The sequence below is a fragment of the Aulostomus chinensis genome, chromosome 10, assembly GCF_037954235.1.
Source record: "Aulostomus chinensis isolate RoL2024-O1b breed Wild chromosome 10, RoL_Achi_v1.0, whole genome shotgun sequence".
Taxonomy (NCBI): Eukaryota; Metazoa; Chordata; class Actinopteri; order Syngnathiformes; family Aulostomidae; genus Aulostomus; species Aulostomus chinensis.
Genome location: NC_141329.1, coordinates 23,880,146 through 23,905,541, shown reverse-complemented (window position 1 = coordinate 23,905,541; position 25,396 = coordinate 23,880,146). Strand labels below are relative to the sequence as shown.

Sequence of the window (25,396 nt, the reverse complement as noted above, 5' to 3'; positions counted from 1 at the left end):
TATTACACATACTGTACATACAATCAAACACCAACAGAATGATTAAAATGGGACCCACAAACAAAACAATGTTAATTTGAAAATGACTCCGTATGTCCACAGGAGTCTCCCCAGGTTGAGTCCCCCTGGACAGAGTCGATGAACCAACTGATGAGGAAATTAGACCAGCTTAACCTGGACATTGAGGAAGCTCTGAGTGCAAGCTCCTCCCCCTCTAACACACCATGCACCAACCGCAAAAAACAGGTGAGACAACATAAACATTCACTGAACATGAGAACGTTAGAGTTTATCAACCTGAATTTGAACTGATATATGGCAGTCCTGAATAAAATCCTGTATTTTACAATGTGGGTGCACATTCCAGTGAGTGCTGCGTGCTTTCAATCTTGCCTGAATCAATTTGTTTTGCCCTGTGCTGAGAAAATCCAGACCTGTTAACAACAGGTGTTATAATCTAGATTCAAGTTTTCCCAACTCTGTACTCTACCCAGTGAACATGCAATACGGCATTTAAAAAAAACAAGTCGTGTGATATGTCAGTGACTTTCTCAATATGAGGATAAAGTTTGTCTCGGACACTAGGAGCTTTGTCTTTCAGTATCTCTCTAAGTTTGGTCCGTTTATGATGGAGGTCTGCCGCTCAGATGGGATAGTGGAGTCCACAGAGCTTTTGCAGGGTCAGAATGGTGCAGCTAGAACAGAAAGCAATTGTGCTTTTGAGGTTGTAACTTGTACTCTGCAACTCTGTTCCTAAAAGGGGCTCTTCTCATGGTGGGGTGTTTCATGAAATGCTCCACTAGAGTTAGCATTTGGGAACAAAAGTGCTCTTTTGGGGTCCGTATGTATGTAGCGCACAGAAGAGCTGTTGTACTTGTATGATGTGCTCCTTTAGGAATGGTTGAAAGTGGCATACATGCCTCCCAGGCATCTGCATAACCATCCCAGGCATTCACTACTACTTGCTTTAACTAACGACAGGCGACTGGGCAAGACGAGACATCTTTACTGGGATATTTGACAAGGTCATAATCTCTGTCCTCTCAAAAGAACATCCACACATACTGGCTCCTTTGTGTGCCTCTGTCAAGCTGAATTGAGAGTGGAGATTTCACTTCCCCAGCCGTTGACCTCAGCCTTTTGTTGTCTTTTCCCCTGGCCACCGTTGAGATCATCCTGTCCTAGTCTTGTCAGACAGACAGAGACAGATCCAGTCTTAATTGTTGTTGTGATCTTGTTTCAGCGGAGTATTGTTTCAAAGTCCACAATGAAACAAACCTTGAATGACCAAGATCTCCAAGGACCAGAGCGAGGGGAATGCATGAGTCCAAGCAGGTCTTCTGCTTCTCGCGGCGCCTCCATCGGAACAAGAACAAGAACCAAAAAGACGGTGAGTTTCTCTGAGAATCCCATACCGACATCCTAATGGTCCGTCTGATTTGATGGCAGATACCTGTCAGATCATCTATTCAGTACAGCGCCTCCTCTTCAAATCTGTGAACTCCTAAATTCCTTCATACCTCTCCCAAAGATGTGATACACATGTTTTTGTTTTTTTTTGTCTGATCGGATCTGGCTTAAAATATTTGGGTGACTGCCATGACCTGTTTGCTTCCTGCGCTGCACTTTGTGTTTTCCCCTGCTAATTCAAGCGTCCTGTGTGTAGCTAGAAATTTTTCCGTCTGTGCTTCTTCAAGCACTTTTACCAAATCAGTCCCTAAATGATTTTTTATCAGAATTGAATTAGGCTTTTGATTTTGCTCTTCATTGTTCAGCATTGCTGAATGGTCTTGTTTTGGAAGTACGGTTAACAAACTAAATGATGTGTCCTCTTGGAAGTATTTGCGAACCATTTTATTTTTTTGAATACATCTCACTCCATGATGTCTATTTCATAATCACTATATTTATAGAAGAGAACATTTATTAATTTCTGTTATTTAAAGGTTAATCCATTACTAATTCTTCCATATACATAAATATTTGAGTTTTGCATTGTAAGTAAAATCAGCTTAAGCATTCTTAAACAAACAGGTCTCTCTTCTGCTGGACAAAGTATATAAATGTCACTATTCAGCTGCTCTAAGAGAAAGAGACAACTGCAGGATTTGGAGAATGTTTTGGTTCAAAGCTGTTCAGCTTGTGCTTTGTGCTTTCTTGACGGCTCTGAGGAAACGTGATGGCAAACAACCTGCCAACAAGAAGAAAACTGCAAGCATCCAATCAGACCTTCCACTTTTGATGAGCAAAATCTTTTGGCACCATCTCACCAAGCAAAACACACCACACATAGTTTGCTAACTGCATATTGGAATCGCACTTAAGATTCTTGGAAAGAGCAGGGTGAGGGAGAGTTGAGAGTTATTTGACTGGCGAGTCAAAGCTTATTTTGTCTGATACTGGGTACTTCTCATACAGTCAAGTTTGGTTCTCAGAGTAGATGCCACCTGTCTCTTTTAATTCATCCATAACTACCTCTTGAAAATGTCAGAAGCGTGGTTCAAACTTGGCTGGAGAGCAGCTGGGAATGTGAAGAGAAGAGTATTTTGGCTGCAGAGTAACCTTGAGCACAAATATTTTAATTTGGCCTCAGTGTCAAAGTATAATAGGGTCTGTTGATTCGAAGACAAGTATTTTTCAAATGTAATTGCTGGAAAAGTAATTCGCCAGAAGTTGCACAAACACTTTAAAGAGTGACCAGCTGTAATCTCTGGGGAAAGTGATGCCTGAAAAACTGGAAAGCTGGAGGAGCTGAAGGCTAATGATGATGAATTCCATTGTGGTTCATGATGACACTGGGACCTTATGAGTTTAAAAAAAAAAGCTTACGCTATTTTGTGTGAACTTGCAAAGTTTCCAAAAACAAATGAGAAAAGATGTCAACAATATTGCACATGAAAAGAGATTGTTGCTGGTCGGTCCCCTCCGTCTCTTACGTAAGAGCTCTGGAGTCCATATGCAACGTCTGACAGCAGGAAGCAAAAATGTAACACAGACTGAGTCTTAGTATAAACCAGGTGAACGTATGAGCCTGCACACCCTGTTTGCATAGACAGTTCCAGCTTAAGTGAGAGATGTTTTATGAAAGTCTCTGGAAAATTGTTTTGGTACCTGCCCGACAACCTTTGACCCTTTCCTGTCTATGTATGATCTCTAAAAACTGGAATGCACCTCCTATCGCCATCAATCTACAACACATCATGCAGGCAGAGCTAATCTGAGCAGGAATGTGTTGGGTAAGATTTTATCTTACAATATTATTTCTTTATTGTCCCCCCTTATCATTATTTACACAATGACAAAAGACATGGGCATGTTTTCTTTGTTTGACTGCATACTAATCATTGCACTAATAAACAGAAACAAAACAGGAAAAAAGGAAACTTTAAGGTTTCTTTTTTAACTTTACTCTCCACGCGCTCATGAAAAGAGCAAAGAGCAACAGACAATAAACTTCGCTTTGTAAATAAAAATACTTTTCACTGAAAAAGAAAATGTTCCTCCATTTGTCATTTGAAGTAGTCTAAAAGGTGTGTTTTGACTTATCACTATAAACAGATTCTGCATGGATGTAGGCTGTTCTTTAAACCCAACACTGGAGGAACAATGTTAGTGCATTGGTTGATTTCCAGATTGTCATTCTCAAAACTCAACTTTTAGGATTAAAATTTTTAAAATGCTTTAACTTGCGCACAAAGAGTTTTTTATTTAATGAATATCAAATGTATCAGTTGGCTGAAGTTTATGACCTGATTACTAAAACATTACCTGTATAAAAAACACTTGTTCATCAAGCACAGCATTTCTGATTTCTGCCTCTCATTATGAAGATTTGTGGATTTTTTTTCTTTTTTTTGCTCAATGTGTTTTGTCACTGGGAAATTCTCCCGAAATATTACTCAAGCAAAACAAGTAATGTGCGTTCTGGGTCCTTGAAAATTGTTACAGAATTTCTCAGGTTTTTTTTTTGTGTCAGTATTGGATGGACTAGAGCATTAGTCTATTCATCAATGAAATAACCAGATTATTTTAGAAAATAAACGCTTATAAAAGTCTCAACTGCAATAGTTTTCTGTGTTCGGTGACAGACACATTTGGGTTGAGGATTCCTTCTTTTAAATGGTGTTGACAGACGGCGGCTGAACAGAAGATGCGCTGCTCTGTCGCTTGGACTGACCAGGCCTGTAAGTGCTGTGTTGATTCTCAGGCGATGTGTCATTTGTGCTTGGACAGCAGCTATCATTCACCCATGCAGACCTGTCACTCCATATAAACATCCTTGTTGGTGCTAGCGAGAGGCAGTTCGCCCTCTGACAACAACCCTGAAAGGAACTGGGCTTCTCCTGCGTAGTCACTTTTCCAGACCCACGACCTTTGACACGCGTCGCCCATCTGACTGAGATTGCACTGAGCTACGATAGCGTGTGTTCAAAATGGGTCACATCTTTTGAAATGCTGTCTTTTGGCTGTTGAATGAGAGAGAGAGTGATATTTTCTTGTCTTTGAAGCCTTATCAAATCAGAGCATCTCCACTGGGACAGCAACTGGGTTCTGGAGTGCTAATTTTTTTGAGTTTATTCTTGGAACTGGGTCTAAATCTTCAGAGAATAAATCACCAGGTCCGTTGCATTTACAAAGGACAGCCCAACTCCCATTTCTTCAAAGATGTGCAATTTTTTTAAGCACGGAGATAATGACCATCAAACCTGAGCTGTGTTGCGGGAGTGTTTAGATATGAGATGAGGTTCTTCCAGACTGTGCCAAATCTCACAGTCAATAATGAGGGATACATCAGTGACTGAGCCTCACAGGTTTCAGGGGCCTCACACACCTCCTCCATGTTGAAACAGGGTTAAAATTACATACATTAGATATGAGTCACACTTTTATGACCTGTTTTTGTTTTCTTTCTCTGCTGAATAAGAGTCAGAGAATGTGGTTGTTCTGGCAAGGTGATTGCTGCCCTCTGATATGCCATGCGGTCTTGAAGTGCGGCTAAAAAAAAACAACACCCTTCTCGTTTTATCCATTCGATTTTTGTTGTGACAGTGAAGCGGCGGCCATGTAAGTCACTCAGTGTGCTTCTTTACCCTGCAAGCATTTCTGATGCTACGACAACGGCAAGGCCACAGCCCCCACGAAACGTGCACCACACGACCAAATTACCCTGTTGAGTCTTTACTTAATGAGAAGTGCCGTTGATAGAATTTTGAATCAGACCCGCATGGGCTGACTGCCACTTGACTGTCCTGATGGAGGGTCAACATAATGGTAACAGGCGGGATACGCAGCAGTTTGTCTGATTGGGAGAAATGTGGAAACAAGGCAAGCAAACAAGAGTATAAATCAGACCAGTGGGCACAGTAGGGAAATTAAGGACAAGGTTGGGTAAGAGAAGGGCAGTGATCCAGACTGGTCTCAGAGACTTGCATTCCTTCTAAATACTGTCTTATATTTTCATTGTTGTCTTTTTTTGTTTTGATCTTCTTTCTGCTTTGTTTTGAGGTGAAAGGTATTCAAACACCATTAAATCTTTTATTTTCTTTATAATACCTATTCAAAGTCTGACATCTTTTTAAGGAAATCTCAGTGACCCAGTTAACTGAAACTTTAAAGCTCCCGGTGGTTTTTTTTTATTGTGTCGATTTCCTGTGATATAATCGCTACCGTGACAACAGATAATCGTGAATAGCATGCAGATGAGCAGCTCATCACCCTCTGGGTTAACAAGTTTTAATTCATGCAGCCATGACTGCTTTATTAACTTTGTCGCGTTTGCTTTGATTGAAGAATGCAGGGAGACATCTTTTAATCCTGATTTCATGGAACTGGGTTGGTGTCCTAATGATTTTCACAGCCAAATACTGTGAAGAGCTATTCTTAGCCATGAAGAGTGGAACTACATTCAAGCCAAATTCTCAATTTTATAGTCTTGGCTCACATTCTGGCTCTTGGTGTCCTTTAAAATTTAATAAAGGGACAAAGATGCATTTACTGACATTTTGTTCTTTCTTTTTTTCTTGCAGATGTTTAATAAGATGACCAATGCAGCAGTGGCAGGTAAGAAGGTTTTTGTTGGTTTGTGCATGTCTGGTTCAGTTTTTTCTGTCTGTTGGTTGCTGAGGAACAAGCAGGTTTGGTTGGACCCCAACACTTTATCTTTCTTAGGGTTCTCACCACTTCCTTGAAACCTGTTATTCTGGTTGAGTGAAGAGTCTAAAATATCTTGTCTCTCTGTCTGCTCAGTCCCTGCTGGAATTGCACACAATGAAAGAAAAAAAAAAAAGTAACTATGTCAGCAGTGACTTTGCTTACATAATTACACAATATTGCATGTGAAGGTAATGATATTTACATTCGTCTGGAGACTTTGCATTAATTTCACTGTGCAGATGTTCCTTTCTAATTCATCTTTTTTTTTCTTTTTCCTGAAGTCACTTGACAAAGGTTTAACAGAAATATAAAAGGACTTGAATATTTTATACTGAAGTGAAGAATATGGGCTCTTCCTCTTCTGCCATATTTGATTTTCTTCCAGACATCCTGAGTGTTTTAATTAGAACTTTATGTCCAGATCAATTTCAAAGCTGGATGTTTTAGGGAATCTGCTCAGTCTTGTGGTTATTACTACATTCTGCTGTCTGGCACATAATGGAAATCTGCCTGCAAGCTGATCTGTGTCCTGGCTCGTAGTGGCATTGCTCAAGTCTGGGTCAATGGTATTAAGACTGACAGCCACAGGTGTCTGCTCCCTCCCACCCAGCCACTGGCTCAAGAATGCCCGAGCACGCTCACTCTCTTATTTTAAATGCTTTTTATGAATTGGTCACTTAGCAGGATGCAGTTATAATTAGGCAGCATGCCAGATCTTTGTTTCTGTTTTGCTGAGGGTCATGTTCAGCCTGGTGTGATGTGGCCCTTGGGGGCAGCTGTAGGATCTGAGCAAATGCCAGTTTAAGCTCAGGTTGCACTCTCACGTGATCTCCATTCTGCACGATGGTGCCGCACAAGTGGACATTACAATCTGGAAAAATTCCTTGTCACTTTTTTGCAGCATTTAACTGATGTGTGGTCTGCTGCTGTGTGTGACTTACATACCGTGACCGATAGTTAGCGGTGTAATTCTTGGAAACCTGAGTGTGAGACCACCAACACTAACATCAACAAATTTGTCAACACAGGAGGTTCTTGTCGAAAGCATTTGTCATGAAGTTTTTTCACCATGTGAATCTCATGGTTTCTTTTTCAGGCTCTCAATGTCACGGTCAACTATATTTAATTATCAAATTAAATCAACGAATGCTTTGAATTCTCCCATCCAAGCCTGAGAAAGATAACATATTTAAAGGAGGGGGAAAAAAATGGGAGTAAGTCAGTACATTGGCTGCAATATTCCCCGTTTCATATTTTACAGCTGGGCTGTTTTATGACATAAATATGAGGCAGCCAGATGGGTCTCACCATAACGACACCATCCACCTCATTAAATTGATGTTGTCCAGGGAAGGTAAGCACATTCTTTCGGTCCAGTTCCAGAATAGCAAAGCAGAAGTGATGCCGTTTCATTGTTATGTGATAAAGTGAATGGCCCTTGTGTTATTGTCTATTTTCAGTAATGCTAGCAGTAAATTCTTGTTGATCCGGACTGAAATATCTCAACCACTGTTGGATAGAGGGTCCTGAAATTTGTTCAGCTAATCATGGTTCCCTAGAGGATTTACCCTGATGACACTGGTGGTTCCCCCATTTTGTTGCTGTGTTCCTTTCACCTCAGAACTTGGAGGTTAAGAACTGGGAGCGAAGTTAAAAAAAAAAATACACATTGTTGACATCTCAGCTGTTCGCAATACCAGTTAACAACATTCTTTGTGGTATTTTGCGCATACAAACGCGTTTGAGTGCCTTGAGAGAGTATTTGAGGAGCTAGAAGTTGTCGTCGCAGGGTGAGAACATGTGGGAAGTTCAGCCTCTCAGGGCTGGTACTCGGGCTTTAAAACAGCTCTTCGTTTACATGTCAACTTGCACTCTGTTGAACGATCGCTGGCTTGTTTGTCTGGAAGTCAACGCTACTACAGTGAGAGAAATGTCAAAAGTGGGGGATTTCATAACTCATCTAAACAGTTTTTATTTATGTAACGGAATGCATTTGTGGAAAAACACTGGACATTTTTGCCCTCTTGACTTGTTTTGTTTGTCCTCGAGCAAAAAAACAAAACTCCAAGCTCCATCCTTAAACCCCATATGGATATACTCAGGGATGATTTGGTCTATTGAGGAGGGGAAAAAAGCTTAATCCTCCCTCTCAAATGTTTATTTTATGAAGGCATTACTCAATGTTTATAGAGCATTTTTCAACTCATGAGTAGATGATGGGCCAAAAGTGCCGTATTCCCTCTAACACAATGTAATTTGTATGGAAATATATTCCCTATGGTCTCTTTAATTGCACTGTGGAAATGAATGGCTTCCGCTCGTGCGAGGCAGTGGCAGTGGCAGTGTTCAGTATATGCAATCTTTATTGTCTTGACTGACATTCATCATAGAAATAATGAAACTGCAGTGACACTGCTGATAGCCACTGCCAAGTCTCTGCACGAGATGCAGTACAGATGAGAAGTAAAAACTGTATTTCTGAAGAAGTGGGCAGGTATGTGGATATGCAGGTCTGAAAAGACAGAAAGATCACACATATATGGTTAATAAATTAACTGCATTGTCATGTGGTTTGCAGTGGTAAACGTCACCTTCCCAGTGGCCAGAGTGGAGGGAAAATGACACAAGTGATTCTTTAACAGCACTCTTTGGCCCAGAACTGTCAGGCACAGATCCTCTCTCTGAATAAATATGCTAATCTACACTCAGTGTTGAAATCTACTACCACTGACTGTAAGAAAAAAAGAAGAGAAAACAGTAGATCCTTTGGAGACTTGCTTTCTATTTGTAAGTAAAATAACATAATGCCCCTGTGCCTCACACATCGGCGTGAATGAATTTCAGGAAAATGTAGCAGAGAAGGGGAAAATGGGGAGGCCGGTTAGCGGTTTTGGAGCCAACAAGCTATTTTCCATTGCAGGATTTACTGATTCTGACTCAGGGTCCTCTAATCAAGCTGCTTTGGCACGAAATAAGTGTCTTTTCATGAGCTATAAACAGTGAATGTGTGGGAACCAATGCAAGGAAAATGTAAATCGAGCAGCCTTGAGAAGTAAAACTTTCTCATTAACACCCTCTATCCCAAATTAGTGTTAATGGATTTATTAGAAATGAAATGAAAGTGCTTTTCTTTTAGGACTTTAATACAGAGGGATATGATCCCCATTAAGACAGGTGCATGGACGAACAGGGCATACTGGGCACTAAAGACACATGAGGAAGAGTTATGAAAAATAATAATTAAAAAAAAAAAAAGCTAGCTCTAACTAGCTAAAGTCTAAACTTTGAGCTTTATTAAAGTCAGGTTTTTGCCACTCTGTTGTGACTGGGAGTTGTGGTTTAGGCTCTATCCCTTAAATTTTCATCCATAATCTCATGGGTTTCACGCATTATGTTGAGAATTTCCAAAACAACATTTCCAGTGTGCAAAGATCATGTTTAAAATGTGGAACACACATGAAATTTCAACATGATTTCACAAATGAAAAATTCCATGTACGCATGAATATTTTTTTCTCTTTTTTTCACATTACATGTTTTTCTGAGTGTTGGTGTGGCTTCCTTTGCAAACGGGAAAACCTCCTAAGGAGCAATCACATGTGTTTTACGATGATTTGCAGGAGTTTATTCATACAAAATTCTGATTGGAAAAATTGAAAGTGGCTCTGCTGATTTGGTTTAATAGCACTTGGTGTAACAGCCACCTGCTATGCTCTTGCTTGTAGCTCTAGTATGAGAATGACCAATGTAAGCATCCATCTCCCTCTGTGTGTGTCAGTAAGACTACACAGCTATGTAAATTGTCAGTTAAGTTATAAATGAACCCATCCATCCATTTTCTTCCGCTTATCCTGTTAAGGGTCACGGGGGGGGGGGGGGGGGGGGGTGTTGCAGTTGCAGGCTAACCTCAGCTCAAAATGTCATTTATTTCTTCCTCTCAAGGCTAGCAAGTGTGTAACCTCAAACACCCAGCCTATCCCTGCTGCATTCATCGTGACAGTGTTTCCTGAGCTTAACGTGTGTGTGTGTGTGTGTGTGTGTGTGTGTGTGTGTGTGTGTGTGTGTGTGTGTGTGTGTGTGTGTTAAACTCACCAAGCCAGGTCATGAGGTCACTTTTGACACCCAGTTGTTTTTCGGCATGGCAGCTTTCTTTCGAAGCCATGGTGGTTCTCAGTGACCAGCCCAGCTCTTTGTTGGTATCATTCAGTTTATTTAAGAATGATTTCTTCACAGTTTGAGTGGCGGGTGAAGCAAACCTCTGCTTGTCAACTCAATCTCACACAGAAACGGCTTCCTTCTTCCTCTCTTGTCCAGGTGAACTTCCTGCCGCTTAAATGAGTTTGTTGCAACTCAACAATCCCCCCTTATGGAATTTCACTGATCCCCCTGTCCGAGAGCTGTGGGCATCGACATGCGTGAATGTCCAGCTAGATGCATTACAGCCGGGTCATCCTGTCCGTATTAGCCTCCTGGATGTTTCAGCTGCTGTCAGGGTCACTACTGCTCTCTCTCTCTCCTGTACATGTGTCTCTCTGGAGACTTGTTAGTAAACACATCACATGCGCTTCATGCTAACAAATGCTAAAAGATGGAATAACCTTTAAGTAGTTGTAATTACAACATGTTCAAGGACACGGGGCTGACGGGGAATATTGACATCAAATGTATTAAGCATGTGTGCAGCTTTATTTTCTTTAACTGCTGATCTCCTTTGGATTTTGACCTCAAGTTCAATTTTTAATGAAAATTTTTTTTTTGTCTTGACAGTTTCACATCATTTCCATTAGAAAACCAAGGTCCCTAAAAGAAAAGCTCATTTTAGGAGACACATACTATTTTTCTCAAATCCTTGGCAAAATGTACAAATTGTCTGCATGGCCACAGTAACACAGTTGAATGAAAACTCTCAGAATTCACAGTAACCAATCACCTAATTCTTTTAGATGTTTCTGAAAGGAGTGGCTCTGATTCACTAGGAGAAGTACGTTTAACTTCTAAGAAAACAAGTCATTTTGTTGGCACCAGGTGGTGCTATAAATAGTCTCGCACAAATTTTGATGTGTTCTTCCTTGGCTCATACTACTCCTTTTCACATTAGTTTGATGAGAATTGGAGGATGACAGACAGTCCTTGATCCTCCAGAGCTAATAAATGTGTAAATCAGCTTGTTATTAATTTTGACCTAAACCTTCTATACTTTTAAGCAGCGGTGGCGCAATCCCACACATGTAGAGAACCGTCACTCACACGACCAATTCTGTACTCTCTGGCAAGAAAAAGTCTAAAAAATGAGATCAATGTGTCGCACCTCTGTGTTGCCCCAATGATGTCTATGTGTGGTTCATCAGAAGTGGCTTTGGTACTGAAAAGAATAAAAGCAACGTAGCACATTTTTTCCACCACTTTGTTTGAATATTGCCACGCATTTTCCTCTGCATGCTCTTTGACTATTTAAAGACAGACCTGGACATTGTGAGACGCTCATTTAAAGTCTGCCTCCAACGGAAAATACATATTAATGAGAATCTACCGTTACTTTCAATCTCCCTCTAACAGGTGCCAGACCAGTGACATCATGCGCTAAATTTATACACAAGTCGTCATTTGCAGCTCCAGCTCAGACTATAAAGGGTGCTGCTGGCATGGAGAGTGCATGAAAAATTCCACTCATGGAAAGATGGAAAATGACTTGTGGTTTCCTGAGTGCAGAGGCCAGCTCGGCTGTTTGACAGCGAGAGTGAAAGGAAAAAGAAAAAAAAAAGAACCGTGGTAGTATTTCTAGACTTGTCTTTGTATATACAGTAATTTGTCAAGGTTGTGAAAACAGTTGAGAAACTATTTGGCTAAGTAGCTCTGAAAATCTTTTAACGTTTCTATTGCAATTTCAACATTTTCGTTGCAATTATTGTCAGTATCATAGAAGAGCAAAATAGCACATAATATCATTTTAATACTGCCTTCAAGGCCTGTATACTGGATGAGATCATCATGCTCATCAATACAGATCATGTTTAGGCCTGATTTACTGGCACGTATAAATCATGTGGTTTGATCCTGCTGTTGTTTTAAGTGTGTGCTCATGTAGCAGAACCAAACTGCCACTTTTATAGTCTTCAGTGAAAAGAAGCAGGTCTATTGTTCAAACTCCCAATTATATCCATATTGCCAATTAAAGAAGAAGCAATAAATCTTTCTCCACGACTTCCTCACGAGGACCGAGGTGAGAGTGTTTGGTGTGTACATTGCTGTATAGTGTGCCTCTAGGAATGTAGGCCTGGGTTTTGTAAACTAAGTGGAAGGAGACACGGGCTGTCACAGGACGATAGGTACGCTGTGTGTGAGTGTGTGTGTGCATGAAGCAGCACAAAAGCTTACAGGTTGGTCCAGCACTCAGCTGCCAACTCAGAAGAAAGGCAGAAACTAGATTTAGGAAGTAATGAGGCAGGAAGGGCCACACTCCTTCAGGGTAGACCAGTGACTGAGCAGTCAACAGGCTCGATCCTGTTCAACACGTCCCCAACACAAACAACCAACCAGAGTCCTTTGTTCTGACAAGATACACAAGCATTTTCCTTGTTCTACAAGCCAATGTTTATAATGCAGACATATTTACCATTGGAGCTCTGCAGGAATCCTCACACACTCAGTAGTGGAGGTACCAATGTGTATCCATCAGGGTACAAATATTTGTTGGAGGTTTTGAAAGACAAACCCTTCAGTTCACATTTTCTCTCTGATAGTCAGTCAGTCTATTATGTGTTAAGTATATCTGTTATGTTGGAAGCACTTATGGCCTCTTGAAAACTAATACCGCACTTTTGAGGTTGTCATCTACTTTTATATTTGCGCAGGTTAGAGAGGCACATGGGAATGAATCCTAAAACCTGGAAATAAGCGAGCAGTGTTCTCCTCTCAGTCTTTTTGAGAGCCTTTTCCGTTAAATGTCTGAAATAAGGACTGACTCCCCCGAAAGGTGACAGTGTGAATAAAGTTATGTAAAATATGAATTGGTATGCCTCCATAAAATACTGGAGTCAGTATCAAGCTCTGACCAGTGAACTCTAAATTGTTACAGCAGCCGTAAGTGAAACTCACCGAGCTCGGTGCAGCATCTTTGTACTAAATATCTCTTACTAAAGCTTTTCTCCTCAATTGCACATGCTGTTCCCAATTAACTGGTCTTAAGTCTGGTTTGTGTCCTCAAAAGTGGCTTAAGTCATACCCTGCATCCTCCCCACTCACACACACAGTGTCCGAGCCAAGAACATTTCCGCGGGTTGGTCTCAATACAGTAACCGCATTGGATCTTCCACTGGCCTCCCAAATTTCACACATAAACCACAAGGATTCCAGATGTTGCAGGGTGCCAAAGGGTCTGCCTCTGATGGGCCTGCATCCCTCGTTTAGTATCGTCAGGTTGACCGAGGGAGCGCGTGGCACCGCTCAAGCCAAACTTTGTCATTCTGCACTGGCAGGCCATGCGGTAACCATGGTGATTTACATAGCTGTGCACTTCCACCTGTACCCGGTTAAGAAAAAAACAAAGTATGTGGTTTAAAGAGGCTCTGTCCTGGGGCAGTGTAGCACTGCGGCTTTCTTGTGGTTTCAGACCTGATTAAGCTATTTGGCTCAATAATCAAAGAGCAAAAGCAGGCAGAAGTGGAGCAGACTTCCTGCATCTTCTATGCGCTCTGGAGCTCCGGCTTTAAAAGTTAAGGGCCCAGCAGGACCTGTTTGTGACTTAATTTGAAAACAGTACCCACACTGTGGTTCCGGTTTATCACAGCTGATGAGCTGGCAAGAGACACCTACAGTGAGTCCACGCACGCATCCTTAATTAAACTGATCCCTCGCTTGTTGATGCTTTTAGAGTTCAAACACAAATACAGCATGTTTTTAATAAGAGAGGCGTCGCTTTTAATATATTTGGTTATCTTTGAAAGCAGATATTCTCGACTGCTTCTAATTTTACTCAACTTTGTTTTGTGAAAGTTTGACTGTGTGTTTTTTGTTAAATGGAAATCACTGATTTATATCAAATACAGGACATTTAATATGAATAGTATAAAACTTTAACATTAAACAGCTGTTATTTCATCTCCTTTGTCTTGGTGTTACTGTCAGTTTCAAGCTCTTTCTTGATCAACTTCTTTTTTTCCAAGTCATTTAGACATTAAAACGTAGTATTATGACATGGAAAGTAGTGTACAAGTACTTTGTAACTGTATTTAAGTGGATCCTTCAGGTACCTGTACTTGACTTTTTTTCTTTTCACTTTTGCAACCTACATATGAACATAAATATTATTTACTTTCCACTTCTTACGTTTAAACAGGGTTGTTATCAAAGCTTTAACGCGCAAGAAAAAAAAGGACGTAAAAGATGTAACAGGAGAAACGGGCAAGAATTTTCTTCAAGGGGGTCAAAAACCTTCTATCCAACAAAAGCTTTGGTATAAATGCACTTAAACTTTGGTTCCCACTTGCCAAAACGTATAAAGGAAGAAGAGAAAGAGGAAGAAAAGCCCTGACATTATGAACTCGACGGCAGAAAATTTGCATCAAGTGTAGTGACGAAAATGACTCAATATTCTTTACTTGATATCTCTGAGCACATTTAGGAGCCTGCTCCGTTTTATGTGAGTTACTAGGTCGAATCAGTACTTTTACTTTCCCTTCTTTTTTTAAACATGTCTACTTGAGTAATGGATGCATTTACTCTGATTCACACCACCTGAAAGATGATGTAAATTAAACCCTGGGAACAAACTCGATACTTCAAATCTGCATGAAAATTACTTAAAAGTCAATAAAACATCAGCATAATTTACATCCACCACCTTCGAGAGGAAATCGGAGAGAAGAGAGAGAGAGAGCGATTGAGAAAGAAATGTACCTCTGCGATTAAATCCTCATTGCTCTAATCGAAACCAGGTGCTGCAGGCTGCTGTAAATGTTTTCCCATGCAATTTTGTGGCAAAGCAGCTTTAATAGATTCAGACGTGACAGTATTACATGCTTTGTCATTCAACAAAACAATAGCCATGAACGCTTGTCATCCCAGTTTTTCATTCTTTGGGCCTCTTTATACAAACTTTGACCCCTGCAAGCTCTCATTTCTGTGACGCTGGTAAAACTGACTATAAAGTTTTTATGCTTTTTATGCTCTTGCCTCTCTTAAGTGCAAAAGTTATGTAAGGAACATTATGTTGGAAAAACATAATGGGTGAAACAGCATGTCCCCGTTTAGAAATTTGTAATGGATCATCTATTTGGGAATTAATGATTCGGTAAAGAACAAGCTTAGCATAGGAGGAAAGCATGACGTTATGACGGACGGTCCTCTAAGAAAACAGAATTAGTGACCACTTTAATGGATTGAGACCCAAGTCAGCTCCTCCATCCCCAACCCCATAATCTAAACCCAGATATGCACCACATGTGTGGCTCCTCTGGAAAAATGAACTCGACTTGGGAATATATGGTCAGGAAATTTATAGCACATGCCTGAGACGAGCCCTGAGGGGCCGGGCTGGGGGTGAAGCGGGGAGAGCTCCTCACTTCCCGAGCCTTGTTTCCATTAGGCTGCGAAGAGCAATCTCCCAGACTATTCAAAGGGGTCTGGTGTAAGACCTTTTGGCCAACAACATGACCCAATCATGGAGGAGAAATCAGTTTCCTCACATCTGGGATTTTCCCACTGCAGCTACAAGGCAGAATTCCACATCAGTCATCTCACACAAGCAACACACAAGCAACACACACACACACACACATTCACAAACTCTGGAATTTAGATAGTACACTTGTAAATATGTGTTTATCTGTAAGAAAGTGGACAAAAACAGGCCTATAAAACGTGCCACTTTTTGAAGGGAAACAGGAATACGAGCACTTTCTGAAGCTGCACGGCCAAAACAAACAAGCGAGTGAGTCAGCAGAGGGAAAACATTCCCAGGCTGATTGATGTTTCCTCCTCTTGCATCTACTATCACCTTCTGCCAAGCTCCAAGTCATAATCTAGCCACAACGATTCTTATGGCGATAGTGCTCATCCTTAAAGTAAAAGTAATGTTTTTTTCCTCTAGAAAGGAGCAGCAAAGCGGTGGGCTGTGTTTACCTCTCTGGTGATTCATGTGGTGAGAGGTCAGAATGTTGTGGCTGCGCTTCCTCCATCACTTTTACTGTCTGGGGGAATGACAGGGATGGTGTTGTCCATCTGTCCATTCCTCAGTCACTGGGCCTGGACACGATCCATTGCCTAACTGATAGACAGATTTTTTTTTTTTTTTTTTTTTTTTTTTTGTGATTTGTCAAGGAAATTGTTAAGAAAAATAATAAAAAAAAAACCTTCACAAGAAAATAAGAAAAGCTGTTACCATAGAAACAACAGCAATGAACACGGATGTAGAGACTCAGTCAGTGTAACGAAACATCCATCCAACCATCCATCCATTTTCTACCACTTATCCTCTTAAGGGTTGCTGTGGGGGCTGGAGCCTATCCCAGCAGCCTTTGGGCGGCGACAGAAGTGGTTCACCCTGGACGGGTCACCAGTCCATCGCAGGGCCAACACATACAGACAGACAACCATTCACACTCACAGTCACAGCCAATTTAGAGTATCCAGTTAACCTCGTTCCCACTTGCATGTCTTTGGACTGTGGGAGGAAGCTGGAGTACTCAGAGAGAACCCACACAGGAACAGGGAGAACATGGAGACTCCACACAGAAAGACCCCTCTGCTTGAACTGGGGCTCGAACCCTGAACCTTCTTGCTGTGAGGCGACAGTGCTGACCACTGCACCACCGTGCCGCCTGTAACATGTTCTGCAAAAATGTTTGTACCTGTGCTACTGTTCTTCTTTGATTACTGTTAATGAGTCTCTTTCTACAATAACTGCACTCACAGCTGTGTTTCATTTTTATAATCATTACATCTAGTTGCCCCGAGAGACCCAATTTTCTACAAGTCTGTTTTGCCAGTGACATTGTCAACTATTGAAAAGTAATCAGGAGCTAAATTACTGTTGGGGGCAGAAAAGCTGTTAGAACGCAGTCATGATTGGTTTGATTACTTTCCAATTTCTCATAATTGTTCGAGATATGAGGATCCAGATGTGGCTGTAGAGTAGAAGTCTTCACCGATCCAAAAATTCTTACCTGAACTCAAAAAGACCTGGAAATGTATTGCCTGTAAACTAACAAGGCTGATTATTATTAAGAGACAAAGCATTTGAAACCAAGAAATGTGGAAACCCTTCATGATGGATCCTGTTTTAAAGTTTTTAAGAATGGTCTATTTAATTAACCCAGCACATAGACATGTGTGCTGGGTTATTTTTAAGTATTTTTCACTGCACGCTTCTTGGTTCTCAACTGAGAACAAGGCGCTTGACTCGGCCTAACCCTGACCCCTCCTGAAAAGTGACAGGATCGAATGAAACAGGTTCTGTAGACAAGTGTTTGTGTCAGGGAGGGAGGGAGAGAAAGGGGAAGGTTGGGGGCTGCACTTTAGCCTGAGGTCTGAACAAACGGGGCCGAAAATAGCAGCATGCTGATCACTAGCAAGCAGATTCCTCCATCTGAAGCCAAAAAAAAGAAAAAAAAAAGCCTTCTATACTTTCCTCACATAGCTCTCATTCTTGCAATTTATGAAACCTTGAAGTAATGTGACAGATTTAGTTAAATGCTAATTTGGATGAAAAGTTGTCACACCTTGACACAGATTTAGTTTATTTGCAGTGATGTTTTGCTCGAAGGTTCAGTCTTTGATGTTTGTGTCAATTTGTCTTCAGCAGAAAAGGAACTCTGGAGTGTCACATAAGCAGGTTTATTCCTCCAGTCTGAGCATGGTTTTAAAATAAAACGTAACAACCTTGAAGGTATTTCCATCTTGTTTAATATGGCTTTTTTTGCACAGACGTCTCATCTGTGACCTTGTAATAATCTGTAAATCAGCCCGGCTCAGTGGCGAATGGGGCCCATCGCCTTGTTTTAAATGGAGTCACGTTAGCTCACTCCCATTTGGAGAGGGCACACGGGTCAGGATGGTTCATTTAAGAAACTGCCAATCTTCACTTCCGTGTCAAGACTATGTTTATAAAGGAATTAAGTGTGTTATAACAGTAATTCCGCCCGATGACCGAGAAATTCATGCAGCTGATATGATATCAGTGTCTCTCAGGTCATGCGCTGGCTGAGTGGGCACACAATAATGGGAGTAAATTCCTAAAATAATTATGATATGATGATGATGTCTGAAACTGCTGTCCCGCGAGCCTCATAGGAGAACTTATCATGTTTATTCTTTGCTGGGGTTTTCTTCTCAGGATGCGCGGTGCAAGATGTTGTGAAAACAGAAGTATATGGGGCTGAAAGTGAACCCACATACCTGTTAAAGTTTTGACCTTCCGGGGGAGAAGTCGCTGAACCAAGTTTTAAAGTACCGGATGTAATCATCCTGACCAGTAATACAAGGAAATCCCATTCATGGCTCCATTCAACATTTTTTTTTTCAATTCACATATATAATTTCAATATAGTTTTGCCATTTTTGTCTTGGTTATATAAACTTTTTGTATTTTAAATGTATACAGTATACAGTTGTGTACAGTATATGTATATGTATACAGTTGTATACAGTTTGCCTCATCTCCTTTTTTGAGGAAATTAAGAAGGTAAAAAAAAAATTCAATCACATTGTTTTACTAATACGTCAGTATAAAGTAAGAAAGAAGTATGAATATAAAGGAAATGATAGGTAAGTTTTACAATAAATCATTTGCAGTTTGTCTGGGGTTGTGATGCGTTCAGGTTCTTGTAAATTGTATACATAAGCTGTCAGTTACAGAGCTGTCGGCCAAAAAAAAGTTGATTGACTTAACTAACCATGAACATTGTTTGTGGTGCTTGTGATTTTAGTTAAAATACGTGGTTCAAAGTTGAGGTATTTATTAGAAATGGGACACACTTCCAACAGCACAGCAGTTGTGAAGGAGAAAACGTAAGAGACAGCAAGTTGTGGACTATGTTTTGGAGGATGAGAAAATGCATGAACAGACCAACAGCTCTCTTCATCATACACTGAACATGCACCATTCATTTAATGTTAGCTCAAAATTAAACATAGATGAAATCGCAGTAGCTCTGTATTATTCTATTCCTGTGTAGGACCCCTTGTGGGTGTTGATATTATGAGCGCAACAAGGTGTCGACACATTTCCTACAGTCATTGAAGGCACCGCAGCTGTGAAACGCTCGCCGTGCGTGGATCCTCTCACATACACACACAGACGCGCGTACACACACACACACACACACACACACACACACACTCATCTGGTGTGAAGCGTGAAAGCCTGTCTATGTGCTTTACTGACACTATTGACTTTTATATCGAGAGGAATATATTATTTTTTTTTTTTCCCCTGAAAATGGTGATACCTTCGCTGGCAGACCGGATACTGAAGTTTGCAGCGGGAGTTGTAGACACAATTTAAAGGTTAACCGGGAAAAGGACGGTGGGCTTCTCTTATGAGCCTGACTGTCACAGAAGGAGCTTGTGAAGAGGATTTTGTTATTATGTCCGAGTGGATGATCTGCGATGTCATCTAGAAGAAACTCAGCGAAACTGAAGCTCCGGCGGTCTTTCAGCGAGCAGCTGCGGAACTCCACATCCAAAGCCTGGGATTTACTCTGGAGGAATGTCAGGGAGCGGAGACTGGCAGGTCGGTAGTCCGCTATAGGCAGCTCGGAGCCCGGTATCACTCACAGTAGATGAGGGTTAACTACCTCTGTAAGGGGAAAAAACGAACCCTACGTGACTATGATCCTTCAGGTTGTGGCTGCACAGCTGTTAGTGTGTTAATGTGTGCATTTCATATGTTGGTTTTAAGTTATTATGGTGTGTTTGTAAAGCAAATTAATATCTGAGATTTCACGTGTCCGGTATTGGTCGGTTTGCTCTTTTTATAATTAAAAGTAAATTAGACACCATATAGGAATCAAATAGTTCTAAATGTGTATGAAGAATAAAATGCTTTTCTGTTCAAACTATTTGAAATAATCTTGTCCATATTAGGATTAAGAAGCTACTAAATTGTATTTAAATTTCATCACAACAAAGTTCAACATCGTTGAACGACTTCTTGAATTTATATTCCAAAGATTTTACACACGTGTACTCAGCAGAGCGCTTCTCATACTAACTTTTTCCATGATATATTGGCCTAATCCGGCCGCGTGGTGGCGCTGATGGGTAATTTTGGCTTTGGGAAATGGAAAGTACCTGAGGAGTGACTGAGTGGACGTGTTATTTTCTCATTTTCTAATAACTAATTTACTGGTATTTCTATATGCATCTGCAGAGCTGGAAAACATTCTGCAAAAAAATGGGGGGGGGGGGAATAAACTGTCACATCTTGAAAGTCAAAAATAATTTGTAGTTAAAATATCTAGTTTTCTTTTGTCACAATAATTTTAATACTGTATAAGACACACCTTTTTCTCAGACAAATGGTCTGATTTAAAGACAGGTTTAAAACAGGTTTTTGCTTGTTTTTAGTTAAATCATTTGCCAGTGGAACAAGTAAAATGTACTTTAAAGAAAATCACTTTATCATAATGAAAGATTCCATGGTTGTTTCTTATACTAAAAGAGATCATTTGGCTTGAAATGGGTCAAATACTGGGAGAGGTTTTCACATTTTGCTGGGTTCCATTTAGGAAATATCTTAGAATTGAAGTAAATTTTTGTATTTATCTTTTCATAGTAATGGCATTTGGCTCGCCATGCATGTGCTCTTTCCATTAGTTTGTTTATGTCTGCTTTGTGGCACAATATTGCATTGTCTGTGAAACGGTATAGCCTAGAACAGAGAGTGAGGCGGGTCTCCCCAGGGGGGCTCCAGACTGTTTGGGGGGAGGGAATGGAGGTAAAAGAATAGGACATGTAGAACAGCCTGAAGTAGTTTGAGTGGAATTTTACTGTTTTTCCTTCTTTCCCAGAGCCTTAAATGAATGAATGACTCACGACAGAATGTTTTCATGTATGTGGTGTATTCTTAGCAGTATTTGGCTAATTTGGCCGTTAATGAAATCAAATAAGAGGATAATGATCCAACACGGACACCCAGAAACAAAACGGGGCCCCACTTGGGTGTATTGTTTTGTCTGGGGAGGGGCCGGTAGGCACCTTACTCTAAGCGTTGTCTGGGGGGGGGGGGGGGGGGGGGGGGGGGTGTGCAACACCCTTTGAAAATCCCCGACCAAGACTTTTCAAGTATAAAAGTCATCGATAATCTCACCTTTATCAAGCTTTAAGCCAGTATTATTCACGTGACTGGAAATGAAAATGGACCCAGGATGTTTCCCTGCAATACAAAGACAAAGACGAAGTCATGACATATGTCCTTCCATCCTCCTGGAGAAGGAGCCACGCTCACACATGACTTTGTTTTGATTTTGAGTCTAAATGGTTCTTGGTATACTGACGGAAATATTGAGAACACTGACTGTTTCGAGGTGTGAGTCACAATGATCTTAATGTCGTGTGTGTGTGTGTGTGTGTGTGTGTGTGTGTGTGTGTGTGTGTGTGTGTGTGTGTGTGTGTGTGTGTGTGTGTGAGGGGTGATTTATCTCCTCTGCAGTAACTTTAACCATCCACAAGATGCAGTGAAATGACCACAGTGGAAAAGTGTGGCAAACATGCATTACAAAACATCCATCTTTCTCTTCTTGGGAGGAGTTAAAGTCATCAAATAGAGACCAGATGTTGAATTTATTTCAGAACCTATCTCACGCTGCTGCTCTACTGTCTTTGTTTAAAGTGGCGACGCAACATGTTTCACACATGGTTGTGTATTTTATGCGTGAGGCTTGAAACACGCTCTGCTCAGCTCAGCTCAGCTGTGCTGCCTGTTGTTGAGGCACCTCGTAGATGCAGCAGCTGAGTCCCGCATTAACTGAATACTGAACACGTTAATCTCGCATTCTCTTCCATATGCTAGCCTGATAGTTGGTGTGCCATGCATCTGTCTTTCTATCCGGTCCGGAGCCACTGAGCTGCAAAGATGCACACAAAGTGAGAAACCGTATATTTAAATCTTATTGATAGAGCTGACCAACTTAACAGCTGGACTGAAAGTATTTTGCCATGCTTTTACCTGCAAAGAGGCACTCTTGATCTTGGTGTGCAACAGATGTCGGTGAGTTATTTAGGCAGCAGAAAACTTCCAAAACAAGTTTCAGTGAAATTAGAGGAGAGATTCCTGGATTTATGTGAGATTCAGGTCAGGTGCTCTGCACCCCTGGGAGCTCATTTCCACCTCATCAGAGATGCATTTGGCTCACGAATATGGAAATTAATTTGTCAAAACTCAGAAGGTGGCCCATTTTCTGGCCAAACAATGATGAATGGAAGCTGCCACAGATGTGCATGAAATCTTTTAAACATGAAAGCTGAGACTAGCTGACTTCCGTTATATGCATCGGATGAGATGAGGGGAGAGTCTATCACACACTTGAACATAGATAGACTATAATCTGCAGCAGTGTTGAAGGTCATTCTGCAGTGAGCAAATATGGAAAAGCTATCTACCACTGGGTGATTAATAGGTGTTAACAGTTGTCGGTTGGCTGGGAAACGGGAGCCAGACTCAGACAAGAGAGATGTTACACTGCATTTCACCACAGTGTACAAGTCTGACTCAAAGCTGATGATGATATATTTCAAAGGTCACTGTAAAACACAACCTTGCATATTTTAAAAGGTACAGTTGTGAATGTCTCATGGATTCAGTGACAGGAGGCACACATCCTGCAACAAGAATTTTCAGGATCACTGTTGAAGGGATAGTTCACCCAAAAATGAAAATTCAGTCATTGACCTGCTCACCCTCAGGCAGAGGGAAAGTTAGACTAAGTTTTTTATTCCACAAAAAAAAATAAAATAAAAAAATGCTGCGCTAACTTTCCTAACAACTGAAAAGTAATGGTGACCAATTTTCAAAAGTTAAACAACAGGAATAAAAAAGATAATAAAAGCCTAGAATACCTGGGTTTTTATCCTCAATGTTCACTGTAGCCTGGGCTTCAGGACACTTGGATTCCTTTCGTTCTATGAGCAGTATAAAACGTTTTTATTGTCACAATTTTTTTTTTATTGCTTTTTTTTCTCTTTTTTTTCTTTTTTTCCTTTTTACAGTTGAAAATTGTCACAATTCAATTCAATTTTGGGGAGATCAGTCCAATGATTTTTTTTTTTCCTGTGAATTTCCAGGAGTGTTTTGACGACTAAAAAAACATCATTCAATCTTCCATGGGCATGAGGGTGATTAGATAAAAATGGAATTTTCCTTTTTTGGGTTAACTGTCCCTTTAAGGCATTTTCGTGGCATTGGACATGTTTTGCTAGAATGTCTTTAGACAGGTTTTCTTTCACAGTTATCGTCAAGATGCAGACATACTGTAAGTGCTCCCTGCTGAGATTAAGCTCTGGGCCGGCTGGAAGATGCTCGCTGCGTCTCAACTGTGGGTTGAAGCCTTCAGTTATTTACACTGGGACATTAAAAGGGGGCTTCTAAATCTACCTGTGGAGCAACTCAACTTGACTTTCATGTGTAATTTAGTCTAAGACTTAGGCTCAGAATTCAGGCATTTGATGACGCGCAAGGTGGAAATCTTCAGTCACACTGGGGTTATACTTAACCACAGGAAATGTAGCCACGCTGGGACTGCCCAGTGCAGATTACATATGTCTGCCGACTCAAACCACATCAGAGCTGAAGTCCGCCCAGCTGCCTCCATGCTCATAACCAGTGAGGCCTGATATTTGATTTAATGATACATAATACGAGCGTCTTTTTGTAATGGCACCTGACTGAAGATGCGTGCTACAGTAGTCTGGACATTAGATCCATGCTGGCTTTATTTTTCATCACACAATAACATTTACTACTTGTATTGTAATAAAAATACAATCAAGCTGGCATCTTTTATGGTATGTGTGTAACATGAGTCTGGATTCATCTTCATGCTTTATAGCAGTGGAGCTGTGAAACCCAGACAGAGGCGTGTTGGAACAAGTTTGATAGCGGCTGGAGTCCTCGTGGCTGACACATAGCTCTCCCGCTAAGGACACGCCACAGCCATTTCTTCATGGCATGCAGCACAAAGTTAAACACAGGGACATCCAAAGAGTACACTGCAGATCTCATAAGTCCTTCAATATCCTGCTGAGGCATTTGAGTGTGGACAAATACACCATTATTCTCATTTATTATGACATTGCATAGCAGCGGCTGATTGATTTTGTAATGTGATACATGTGATGTGCTTGAATTTCTTCGTCTAGACGTCTAGTTAGAAAGAAAACACAGAAGTGGGTTCAGGGAGATTACATCGCTGCCAGCATGCTGCCACTCATTTTTAGCAACTGACACCTTCAGGGATTCTTGTACAATATGAAAGAAGACAGGTGTTTGTGTGTGTAAAATGAGTCACCAGCCAATGAATTCATCTGAATCATGTCACACCATCACCCGATGCTTTTAAAAAGCCACAATCTCATGTTAAAATAGTTCCACCGCCTGAGGGTGTGGGTAGAGCCATTAATCCCTGCAGAAGTTTATGAAAATGTGCAGCAACCTCTAAAGTGTGCTCCTGAATTGTGGTCTTTGTGAGCTTAAGCTAGGTTGGCTTTTGCCAGCCAGGGAGAGAAACAGACAGGGGCTGTGTTGTACTTGGTTGCTTGCCCATTTGGGCTCCATTCTCATGTATGGCGCCATGCGACCACTACACAGACCAGCCTGTATGCAGAAACCATGATCGTCACAAGAATCCTGATTGGCGCTGGGTGGGTCTGCTTGTGTGGATGTGGACTTTTTCATTTCAGGTGTGAGGAGACTGTTGTTCCACATCATAAACTACTTTACACAAGACCCAAGTTTTATTTAGAATTAGAAATGATCAACTCAGTTGCTTTTAAACTATTACATGTGCTGCCTTTATTATTAATGATAAATTAATATGTGTTTTAGCTTCACATCGGCTGATCGTGATCCAGATTCCAGTACCAGAGGTCTGTTTTCTTGCATATTATCACTGTTACTGCCATTGGCCCAATGTTTAAAGCACCCAGTTCTGACATTTCCAGCCAAATCTCATCATAACTAACTGCACCAGGGAGGTAATGTGATCACCGGTGGCTGTCAGTTTGTTTGGTAGCAGGGTTGAAATAGAAT

General features: G+C 40.9%; 1 protein-coding gene across 4 annotated transcripts in view; it reads left to right on the top strand.

Annotated features, from left to right (window-relative positions):
• The window catches only part of stard13b (StAR related lipid transfer domain containing 13b), a 75,214-nt gene that overhangs the window by 20,942 nt on the left and 28,876 nt on the right, over positions 1-25,396 (top strand). For 3 of the 4 annotated variants that reach the window (XM_086216545.1, XM_086216543.1, XM_086216544.1), the window contains 3 exons: positions 103-246; positions 1,244-1,390; positions 6,027-6,060. In XM_086216545.1, coding sequence (XP_086072671.1) covers positions 103-246; positions 1,244-1,390; positions 6,027-6,060 — 325 coding nt within the window. Of the gene's footprint in view, positions 1-102; positions 247-1,243; positions 1,391-6,026; positions 6,061-19,434; positions 19,883-25,396 lie in introns of those variants that run through there. The other variant, XM_086216547.1, reaches the window with a different exon arrangement.